Source organism: Mustelus asterias, chromosome 20 (assembly GCF_964213995.1).
Source record: "Mustelus asterias chromosome 20, sMusAst1.hap1.1, whole genome shotgun sequence".
NCBI lineage: Eukaryota > Metazoa > Chordata > Chondrichthyes > Carcharhiniformes > Triakidae > Mustelus > Mustelus asterias.
Window position 1 is genome coordinate 27,262,209 of NC_135820.1, and position 12,243 is coordinate 27,274,451.

Consider the following 12,243-nt stretch of genomic DNA (forward strand, 5'->3'; position numbering starts at 1 on the left):
TTTCAAAGCGGAGCAGGAAGTTAACCCTGTGTCCTGATTAACATTTCATCATAGAATCATCATAGAAACCCTACAGTGCAGAAGGAGGCCATTCGGCCCATCAAGTCTGCACCGACCACAATCCCACCCAGGCCCTACCCCCACATATTTACCCGCTAATCCCTCTAACCTACACATCTCAGGATTCTAAGGGGCAATTTTTAACCTGGCCAATCAACCTAACCCGCACATCTTTGGACTGTGGGAGGAAACCGGAGCACCCGGAGAAAACCCACGCAGACACGAGGAGAATGTGCAAACTCCACACAGACAGTGACCCGAGCCGGGAATCGAACCCGGGACCCTGGCGCTGTGAAGCAGCAGTGCTAACCACTGTGCTACCGTGCCGCCCAACTAACATTACTCAACTAACATTGCAAAGACAGATTATCTGGGCGTGATTACGTTCTTGTTTGTGGGAACTCGCTGTGTGTAAATTGGTTGCAGAATTTTCTATATCACATTCATGGCTACACTTGAAAAGTACCTCATTGGCACTCAAGAGCCTGGGAATGTCTGAGATTGTGAAAGGTGCTGTAAATGCAGACTCCCCTTTGTGCAATTGGGATTTTGGTTTTGTAAATGGTGCAGAATAGGAACAGAGAGGTTTTGATAACAAGAGGGTGGCATTTCTGATTTTCCCCTAAACTCTCTAAATGCACGCAAGCTTGCAGTCATCTAGCCACATTTCTTGATTTACATTGTTTTCTCCTCTATTGTTCTGTCTTCACAGTGTTCTGCGTAAAGAGAAACATAGAAACCCTACAGTGCAGAAAGAGGCCATTCAGCCCATCGAGTCTGCACTGACAACAATCCCACCCTATCCCCGCAACTCCACATATTTACCCCGCTAATCCCTTTAACCTATACATCCCAGGACACTAAGGGGCAATTTAGCATGGCCAATGCACCTAACCCGCACATCTTTGGACTGTGGGAGAAAACCTGAGCACCCGGAGGAAACCCATGCAGACACGGGGAGAACATGCAAACTCCGGACAGACAGTGACCCAAGCCAGCAATCGAACCCAGGTCCCTGGAGCTGTGAGGCAGCAGTGCTAACCACTGCTCAATTGCTTGCCACTGTGCTGCCCGGGACTGAGCATTTCATTAATATTTCTCAAATATAAAGTTCACTTTCAGCACTATTTCTTTCTAACTAATCTTAATCCTGTTTTCATTCTGTCCTACAACCCCACTAATACTCTCTCACTTTCAAAATACTATGGGCAGAATTTTATCTTCTCCAGCCAGCAGCTTTGGAACTGGAGGTTGGCCATTAAATGTTTCAGATGGCCTTCCTGCAGGCTCTCGCCCACTCCGACCTCCCAGTGACAGGCGAGACATAGGCCAGCCTGCCCATCTGCCCTTGTCCCAATTGAGGCCCTCAAGTGATTATTATTGTTGACCTCTTAAGGGTCATTTTCTGCCCAGCCTCAATCGGGCTAATGAGAGGGGTTCAGGAGCGGTCCTGAACTTGGACCTTGTGGACTGCTTGCAGTTTCAGTGCTCTCCATTGCAGCTTCTGGTACTGCAGGGACTAGAGAGTGGCTGCCTATCAAGATTGGCTGCCAGCTCTCTGAGGCAGGACTTCCTCCCAAGTGAGTGGTGGAAGGCCTGCCTCTGGCCAGTTAACACGTTGGAGTGTTAAATGGCTGCAGGGCACCCAGTATTGGCGGGAAAAGAAACCTCACCATCCTAAAAATCCTGGCCTATTTTCCATTGTGCTGGTCACTTGTAAACTATGTTACTTTAGCTACCAGTTTATTTAGTTACACTTTGTTGGTAAATAATTTGGAACATTACATTCTATTGGTCGCTATAATACAATGTGACAGGTTTGAAGAGAGAACTAGACCAGCGATGACTCCTTACTTAATAATGGAGATAACCATGCTACCGTACCACTACTGTAAGTAAGGATTAACTCCTGATTTTAAAGCATATAGGATCTGACTACAAGAAAGACCAGTGGTATTGAATTCAAATATCTGGAGCAAACCTGAAGTATGTAACAATTGCATTACATTCTGCTGTTTACCAGTGCATTAACATTATACCTGTACTTTGATCACTAATTCATTGCTATGCACATTGGTTACTAGTATACTAAAATACTTTTGGTCTCCAGACACTAAGACTCTGGTCGGTAATATTCATTAGTGAACTTCTCTTTTTATTTAGTTCCTGTTGCAGATATCAAAGCCGTGGTAACTGGGAAAGATTGTCCCCACATGAGAGAAAAGAGTGCCCTAAAACAAAATAAGGTACAGTTTAACTCTTTGTAGGTTTGTGTGTGTGTGTTTACATATATTATATGTAGGGATATATTGACCATTGGTTGGAGAATAAAAAAACAAGGTTCAGTTTGACCAACCTAGTAATCTCCAGTTTTTGACTGATGATAAAAATCAATTTCTATCAATTAGTCCATGGCAGATTCAATCATGACGCAAAGAAAACCCAAGAGTTGGAGAGCTCTTGGGAAAGTCAACTATTATTTCCAAACATGCTGCCATTTTTCAAATTAGTCATACTGTCCGAAATGTTGGCCGCGATTCTCCCATTGTGACCCACAACTTTTCCATCGGGTCGTGGTGGGAGACACGCATCTGCGGCCTTGAACTGGATTTGTGCATGCGCCGGGAATGCATGCGCATCTCCCAGAGCCGGCGAACAGTCGCTGGTCAGACCACACTGGAAACCAGCGGGAAGGCAGGTAAGTCATTTGAATCTGTTTTTAATCTGCTTTAAATATGCATATTAGGTAATTATCAGGACCTCGAATCTCCCACCCTGCCAGGAGTACTTCATTCCGGTGGGGTTCAGACTAGCTCCCCATGTTCGGGGAACTAGCAGGAGACCCTGCTGGAATGAAGGGGGGGACAATCGGGGGGCCCCCCAGGGGGTTGGGCGGTGAGAGAGTGGTGCACCTGGGCATGGGCACTCTGGCAGTGCCGGCCTGTGCCCCTGGCACTGCCTGAGGCAAAGTGCCCATGCCCAGGGGGCACCTTGGCACTGCCCACCAGGCATCAGGCAGTGCCAAAGGGTGGGGCCTATTGTGAGCGGAGACTATGGGGCAATTGGAGTGGGGGGTCCCACTACTACTTTGCAGACAGGATCGGTCTGGGATGGAGGGAGGGCAGTGATTGCGGGGGGGGGGGGGGGGGGGGGGGGGGGGATTGCCACTGCTGGGGGATGGGGCTGGACATCAGGGTGCTCTGGTGGGGGGGGGGGGCAGGACTGGCCTGGGAATTGCTGTGGGGGCCGCGATCGGGCCATGGGGGGGGTGCTGGAGGGGCAGCACTGCGGTGGTCCCAGGCTGGCCAGCGATCAGACTGGCCAGCAAACGGGAGTTTGACAGTTTGGGGCCACTGCACATGCGCAGAGCTCCAGAACTGTCAAACTCGTGTGAATAGGCCCCGCTCCCTGGGTTTTTAATGATATTCATGACTGGGACCTATTCAGTGCACAGAGTGAGAAGCTGAACTGACAGAACAGTCGGGATTTAGAACCATTTTCCCTCCAATTCACTTTTGGGAGAATCGTTATTTCAGAGTGTCCACGCTAGCTCAGTGGGCAGCGCTCTCCCCTCTGAATTACATGGTTGTGGTTTTAAGTCCCAGTCCAGAGATCTGAGCACAAACCCTAGTCTGGCATTTCATTTCAGTGCTGTTGGAGTGCTTCATTGTCGAAGGAGCTGTCTTTTGGATCATAAATTAAACCAAGACCCTATCTGCTTTCTAAGGTGGATGTAAATGACCCCGTTTATGGAGGAGCTGGGGAGTTCTCCCTGGTGTCCTAGCCACTGTGTATCCCTCAATCAACATCACAGAAATAGATTATATGGTCGTCCATCACATGGCTTTGTGGGAGCTTGCTGTGCACAAATTGGTTGCTGCGTTTCCTATGTTACAAGAGTGACCAAACTTCAATGTATTTCATCGGCTGTAAAGCACTTTGGGACACCGAGGTCATGAAAGCTGTGATATGAGTGCAAGCCTTTCTTTTTTTTCTTTCCTTCATATCTCATCTCATTTTCCTTTCAGTGAAACAACACTACCTGTTTCCACTGTCTCTCTGGAGCCTGATTCCATGAATTTATCTCTAATATTGTTTCCACAGATTAGTTTTTGATTTACCTCCCTTCAGCTTGAATTGTGGCCTCTTGTTTTATTGTACTGGACAAGACCAAACAGCTCATTCTGATTTGCACTATCTGCTCCCTTTAAAATCCTGAAATAGCAATTATATTACCTCTGCACCTCTTTTTTTCAGTGAGAGCTTATCCAGTTTATGTTATTGTTTCTCAGAATTCAATCCCTCCATCTCTTCACTCATTCAATAGCTGCAAAACCCTTTCTGTATTGTGACCAGAACTATTTATAATATTTCAGTGTAATTGCATCAATGAGTTATGGAGTGGCAGGGTTACCCAATGTTTCAGCTCTACATTGACCTTTTAATTGATCTCTCCATCAGTTTTGCTTTCCACATTGCCACTGAGCGTCAGAACTTCAATCTATTGTTAATCAAGTCCCCAGATCTCTCTTTAAGTTTCTGTACACATTATGCAAAGCAGCACTGTGAGTGTAACTCCACCACATGGACTGCAGTGGCTCAAGAAGGTGAGGGCAATTAGGGATGGGCAATAAATGTGATGCCTCGGTGTCCCAAAGTGCTTTACAGCCAATGAAATGCATTTTGAAGTTTGGTCACTCTTGCAACATGGCTACACATATGTAAAAATGATACATGTATCGTATCTACCTATAATGTATGTGCATAATATTAAACCCGTAATATGTATTGTATAATGTATTGTATGACTGCATAAAATTTCATATAAAAATAGAGATTTTACTGTTTATAGCAATACTTTATATCTGTCAGACTATTTCATAGGATCCTGTGTGATCACCACTTCCTTCTGGTACCGTGCTCGAAGAGGACATTAGTGACCATGGACTTCCATTGGATTGATCCATGATTATGCTTGGCAAAGAACTGCGATGGTTCACCATTGCCTTCTGCAGTATAACTGACCAGGAGACACTCTCACTCTTGGTACCTGACACCAGGTGTATTAGAATGTATTTATCAACATCCTGCGAGTTAACATGGACCAGAATTGGACCAGCCGTATAAATACTATGACTACAAGGGCAGGTCAGAGGCTCAGAATCCTGCAGCAAGCAGCTCACCTCCTGACTCCCAAAAGGGACAGGTATGGAGTCCGATGGAACAATCTCCACTTGCCTGGATGAGTACAGCTCCAATAAACACTCAATAAGCTCGACACCGTCCAGGGCAAGCAGCCTGCTTGATTGCTACCCCTTCCACAAACATTCAATCCCTCCACTGCCAACACACAGTGGTAGCTGTGTGTACCACCTTAGGCAGCACCTTCCAAACCATTACCACTAATATTTAGAAGGGCAAGAGCAGCAGATACTTGAGAATACCACCATCTGGAGGCTTCAGTCCAAGGCGCTCACCATCCTGACTTGGAAATTGTAGAGGGAGGGGGGGGGGGGGGGGGGGGTTTCCTCGTGAGGCTATGTATAGCTACTAAAGCTAATACAAAGACTCAAAAATGCAATGTGCTGATGTACATTGACTTTATTTCACCAAATGATCAAATGGGAGAATGATGGAGAAAGCTTTGCACTCAAGGTATAGATTTACCTCCCTTCAGCTTGAATTGTGGCCTCTTGTTTTATTGTACTGGACTGGACAGTCTGTTACCAAGGCAATCCTGATGCTTGATCCTAGTTACAAATGTTGCAATATGTGTTCCCTGTAGGCACCTGGTTTGTTAACATCCAAGCACTGAACACAAAACCAGCATTTAAAGGGACCACGCATTTTCTTTCCCCCCCTCTCGCAGTTATTACAATTCTTTTACAGCTTTACAAACTCAACTTCACAACTGTCACTGGGTCAAAATCCTGGATCTCCCTCCCTAACAGCACTGTGATCACATAGGCTGCAGCAGTTAAAAAGGCAGCTCACCACCACTTTCTCCGGTAAATACTGTTCTATTATGCGATGTCACGTCCTGTAAAATGATTTTTTTTTTAAAAAAGGATGTGCAGACTGGCCACATTATGAATGCATCTTCTGTGGCCATCAAGTCCAAAAGTGGGACTCAAAACTGGAGATTCTAGCCCAGAGGTAGGGAGGCTACCATTGTGCCACAAGTCCTCTCTCCTAGTGTGACGCTATTTCTAAACAACTCATGAACCTGCCTGGCATAACAATCTCACCCTTGTATTCTGTGTGTAATGCAGTCAGAACCATCGATTGTTTCAGCCTGATATTGCAATAGGGATGGGTATCTTCGATTACTCTGAAAAATGCACCTCGAAAAACTGAAAAGCCAATGTTTAACTAATGTAAGCACCATGGGATATCAAATGCAGAGTTTAAATGTAGAACCCACTTCACTCACTGCTGTACATTTTGTTTTACATTTTCTTTCTGCTTTTACAGGAAGTTCAAGAGCTGGCCTTCTCCATCCTTCATGACCCTGATGAGGCCCTGAACTTCATTGCCCCAAACAAATATGAGGTAAATGATCACTTTGATGCAAGGTTTGACAGAGAAGATACTTGAGGAGCAAACCTTACCACTGACCACATGATCATAGTGAACGTTATATTTGCCATGCCAGATAGGTAGCAATATTTGGAAATCTAGACCTGCTGGTAGGTGACACATCACTCCACATTAAAGGGTCTCATACTGATAGGGCGGCACGGTAGCACAGTGATTAGCACTGCTGCTTCACAGCTCCAGGGACCTAGGTTCGATTCGCGACTTGGGTCAGTGGCTGTGTGGAGTTTGCACATTCTCCTCGTGTCTGCGTGGGTTTCCTCCAGGTGCTCCGGTTTCCTCCCACAGTCCAAAGATGTGCGGGTTAGGTTGATTGGCCATGCTAAAATTGCCCCTTAGTGTCCTGGGATGCGTAGATTAGAGGGATTAGCGGGTAAAATATGTAGGGATATGGGGGTAGGGCCTGGGTGGGATTGTGGTCGGTGCAGACTCGATGGGCCGAATGGTCTCTTTCCGTACTGTAGGGTTTCTATGATTCTATGACTGATTTGCTGCTGTTTGCGCATGCTGTATAATGTCCTTTTTATAGAAACGGTTTTCCACCATCATCTGAAGATGCAGACATCTGCACAGTCCAGTTGCTGTCTAGGACCCTGCCTTGATAATCACTGGTTGTGAATTTGGTGCAGGGTGTCACAGGCCCACCATAAGGTCAAAGCAATGGGACGTATTCAAAGGGGTTTAGAACAAATGCGTTCCCTGAAAGAAAAAGTGTGGGACTCGCAAAGAGCATACAGAGCAGAATAAAGCAAATAAAAGAAAGTTCACCAATGCAAAATGCTCAATGTAGCAGAAAGTCTCAGAGCATAGCAACTGAAGGGGTGAAATAAACGAGGAGCTTGGGAAAGCAAAGAGGGCATGAAAACATATTGGGAAATAAAATCAACGTAAAGCCAAAGACGTTTTATAAATACATAAGGATCAAGAGGATAACTAAGGAAAGAGCAAGGCTGTGTTTGGAGATGGTTCTTAAACACTCTGCCTGGAATTTTACGTCTCCCTGGGGCAGGTTGGCTCGTGCAGAAAAGTAAAAATTGAGCATCATGGCAACAATGGCATCACCTGCCTACCCTCATGGGTATTTTATTCACGGTGGGGGAGGTTAGGTGGCATGCTTGTCATTGAGCCAATGGAATCCTTGTGACTGTCTTCCGACAAGAGGGTAATGATTTTAGTTGGAGGAGTAGTGTGAAATATTGAATGGGATAAATATTGTGACACAGGAAATATCAAGGGGTTTTGGAATCTTTGAAAACAGATTGAAATGTATCCCAGGGAGCTAAGAGAAGCAAGTGAAGAAATAGCGGAGGCTCCGATCATCCTCTCAGGCTAAAGGAGTGGTCCTGGGAAAAAAAAAGGAAGGCCTCAGCTCACTAATTACAGACCAGTCAACCTAGCCTCAGTGGTTTGCAGAGTGTTGGAAAATACCCTGAGGAACATTATAAATCATCATTTGAAAAGGCATTTATTAATCAAGAGTTGTCGGTGTGGATTTATTAAGGGAATGTCATGACTGAGTAGTTTGATTGAATTTTTTGAGGAGGTAACCAGGGAGGGTGGCATATTTGATGTTGTCTCTGTAGATTTTACCAAGGTTTTTGACAAGATCAAGATTAACTGGTCAGAAAATGAAGAGCTTGTTGGTTCTAAGGACAAGTCACAAGTTGAATCCAAATTTGGCACAATGGCAGAAAGCAATGGCTAATGGCCAATGTGACTCTTGTGATTGGAAAGCTGTTTCCAGTGAGGCTGTACAGATCTTAGTAACAGATACCTTGCTTTTTCAATGAATTAGACTTCAGTGTATGGGCTAGATAAAGAAATGGGGAGCAATACAAAAAATGGTTGTGTTTAACTGTGAGGAAGAAAGCCATAGACTGCAGGACACATAGAAAATAGGAGCAGGTGAGGGCTATTCGACCTTTGAGCCTGCACTACCATTCAATATGATCATGACTGACTCACATTCCCACCAAGTTTCATTTCAACAACAAACTTGGAAAGATTACTTTTGGTTCCTTCATCTAAATTATTGATGCATGTTGTGAACAGCTGAGGCCCAAGAAGCACCGATCCCTGCAGGACCCTACTTGTCATTTCCTGCCACTTCGAAAATGACCTATTTATTCCTACTCTCTCTTTTCTGTCTGCTAGCCAATTCTCAATCCATGCCAATATATTACCTCCAATTCCCATATGATGTCAATAGTCAGGTGGGTGGGAGCAGTGGCAAATGGAATTCAATCTGGTGACGAGCAAGATAATCTATGTGGGAAGAGCAAGCAAGGTAAGAGAATGCACAATAAACAATAGAATTCTGAGAGATGTAGAGGAACACGTCCACAGATCACTGAAGGTATCGGGACAGGCAGTTAAGAAACCATACAAAATAGTTTCCTTTATTAGCTGAGACACACAATACAAAAGCAGGGAAGTTATGCTAGAACCATATTAAACACTAGTTAGACCACTGGAGTAGTGTGTGCAGTTCTGACCACCACATTACAGGAAGGATGTGATTGCCCTAGAGAGAGAGAGAGAGGATGTTGCCAGAAACTGAAAATATTAAGTATGAGAAAAGATTGGATAGGCTGTGGTAGTTTCCTATGGAAAAATGGAGGCTAAAGGAGATTTAATTGAGGTGTATAAAATTATGAAAGGCTATAAATCAAGAGCTGGAAAGTGGCATTAGATGGATGGCTTTTTATCAACTGACAAACAAAATGGGCCAAATGGCCCCCTTCTGAATCATATATTTTGTATGTTTAATCCTCTAGATTTAAGGAAATGTAAGCTAGTCTATGCAACGTGCACTCATAATTTAACCCTTTTAGCCCCACTATAATTCTGGTGAACCGGTTTGAGGTGCTGTGCCCGGAACTGAGTGTGGTACTCAAATTGTGATCCAACTTGAGCCTCCACTTATTATTATAGTCCCCTTGAGGAAAAAAGAAATCAGCTTTAGCTCAGATATAAAAACAGAAAATGCTGGAGAAGCTCAGCAGGTCTGACAGCATCTATGGAGAGGGAATAGAGCCAACGTTTCGAGTCAGGATGACCTCAGGCTCAGTGTTGGCTCTGTTCTCTCCCCACAGATGCTGTCAGACCTGCTGAGATTTTCCAGCATTTTCTGTTTTTGTTTCAGATTCCAGCATCCACAATATTTTGCCTTTGGCTCAGATATTCTGGTCTCCAGGTTATCGGAGGTGCATCTTGGAAGTCCTGACTCTGTGGGAATTGCCTGGGAAGTTTGAATTTCCCCAGTGCCCGCTGAAAAAGTCTCCAAGTGGGAGAATTCTGACTCTTCCCACTTACCTGAATAGTTACCCCAAAAATGTTAGACAGCAAAGGCCTAATCTAACTTTTGGGTAATTGTACAACTGACTCTCCCCCACCCCCCTCCTCAACCCCTGACTACTGATTCTTTCCCTTCCCTCACCCCCACACAACCTGACCCCCATCACCAACTCTTGCCCCTGACTCCTCCCCACTCTCCCCTGAATTCCCCAAACACCCTTCCCAACCTGACCTCATCATCCTACTCAACTGCCACCCTGCCCCCTTACCTACTTGCCTCATCCACACTATCCACTTACACGCCTGCGCTTTCACCCATTCATTAACACACTGAGAAGCTCTGGGACATTTAAATTCTTAATTGCAGAATACAGGTAAGTTACTCACCTGATGAAGGAGCAGTGCTCCGAAAGCTCGTGATTCCAAATAAACCGGTTGGACTTTAACCTGGTATTGGGAGACTTCTTACTGTGTTCACCCCAGTCCAACGCCAGCATCTCCACATCACAGAATACAGCAACGAATGCCATCTTTAAACAAAGGGCTAGGCTCCTATGCAGATTGGCTTCACTGCTCCCTCCTAAGGTTTCCTGAGTTGAGTAGATTTTACAAGATACTCCATCAAAAGATTAGCTAGAGAAATCAGGAGTTCGACCCTAATTGCAACATTTATTAGCCTTTTTAAGTGTTCCTTATGTCTGGCTGTTAGTTTTTAGTGATTTTTGTACGTGGACCCAAAATCTCACTGCTCCTCTAAAGTCACTAGTTTCTTACTATTTAAAACATGCTGTGAATCATCTTTCAGCGATACAAAGTGGATCACCTCGCACTCCCCCATCTTCTCCATAAAAATTAATGCTTTCCAACACTCCTTTTCATGAGCTATGAAACCCATTATCTGCTGCTTTGCATAGGTAAGCATCAACATTCGAGATTTGCCTATTCTGCTTTATCCTTCCCACCTTGCTGGGAAGGAGAGGCAAAAGGCAATGACAGTGTGCAAAACACTGTGAAAGGTGCAGAATGATAAGGACATGATTAGCAGTTTGGAAGACAGAATGGTAAAAATAGTGAAAGTTGGATTACTGCCATGATTATGGGACAGTTAAGTGCTAGGGAGGATAATTGTTATCAATTACTGTTTATTCTTGTCCCACCATCTGTTTAAATAGAACCCCTACAATTTATATTGAGTTAGGTTTGTACTTGACAAAGTTGTGTTGGGAAGGCAGAACTTTGAGAGAGAAAAGAAAAACTTGCGTTTGTCTATGGGCCATATTTTCAAAGTTTGTAGTTGTCACAAAGCTTGGAAATGCAGTAAATAGTGGTATGTGTGCGCTGCGGGGGTGGGGAGAAGCATCGGATTTCAGGAGGAATGACCAATTGGTGAAATACAACATACAAATTAGCAGCAAGAGTAAACCACTCTGCCTCCCAAGCCTGCTCCGATATTCAGTAAGATCATGGATGATCTGCTTGTAACCTCAACCCCACATTCCCACCTACCCTGATAACCTTTCACCCCCTTGATTAATCTCTCTACCTCTGCCTTAAAAATATTCAAGGACTCTGCTTCCACTGCCTTTTGAGGGAGAGAGTTCGAGAGGCGCTCAACGTTCTGAGAGAAAAAATTCTCCTCCTCTATCTTAAACGAGTGACCCCTTATTTTTAAACCATGATCCCAAGTTCTAGATTCTCCCAAAAGAGGAAATATCCCCTCCACATCCATTCTGTACATGGATAGACAAATGGCAGATGTAACTTAATGTAAAGATGTGGAAGGCAATGCCCTTTGGCAGGAAAAATCAGAGGCAATATAGATTTTGATGGGGCTAAAGGAACATCAGTTGAAAGAAAAAGAGTGGGACTCCCACTCCAAAAGAGTGGGTGGCATGGTAGCACAGTGGTTAGCACTGCTGCTTCACAGCTCCAGGGACTTGGGTTCGATTCCCAGCTTGGGTCACTGTGTCTGTGTGGAGTTTGCACATTCTCCTCGTGTCTGCGTGGGTTTCCTCTGGGTGCTCCAGTTTCCTCCCATAGTCCAAAGATGTGCAGGTTAGGTTGATTGGCCATGCTAAAAATTTCCCCTTCGAGTCCTGAGATGCGTAGGTTAGAGGGATTAGCGGATAAATATGTAGGGATATGGGGGTAGGGCCTGGGTGGGATTGTGGTCGGTGCAGACTCGATGGGCCAAATGGCCTCTTTCTGCACTGTAGGGTTTCTATGATTCTATGACGATTCCCAAAGAGTTTACACAGTAGGATAAGGCACAAAATGGAAAACTTTTCA

The 12,243-nt window shown here is 44.8% G+C and overlaps 2 protein-coding genes across 5 annotated transcripts in view; both read left to right on the forward strand.

The window, feature by feature from the left end:
• Positions 1–12,243, forward strand: part of LOC144508453 (acyl-coenzyme A diphosphatase NUDT19-like) — a 424,531-nt gene that overhangs the window by 174,665 nt on the left and 237,623 nt on the right. The gene's annotated exons all lie outside the window — the stretch shown is intronic.
• Positions 1–12,243, forward strand: part of LOC144508449 (engulfment and cell motility protein 2) — a 182,548-nt gene that overhangs the window by 164,339 nt on the left and 5,966 nt on the right. For all 3 annotated transcript variants that reach the window (XM_078236372.1, XM_078236371.1, XM_078236373.1), the window contains 2 exons: positions 2,224–2,306; positions 6,535–6,612. In XM_078236372.1, the coding sequence (XP_078092498.1) occupies positions 2,224–2,306; positions 6,535–6,612 (161 nt within the window). The remainder of the gene's footprint in view (positions 1–2,223; positions 2,307–6,534; positions 6,613–12,243) is intronic.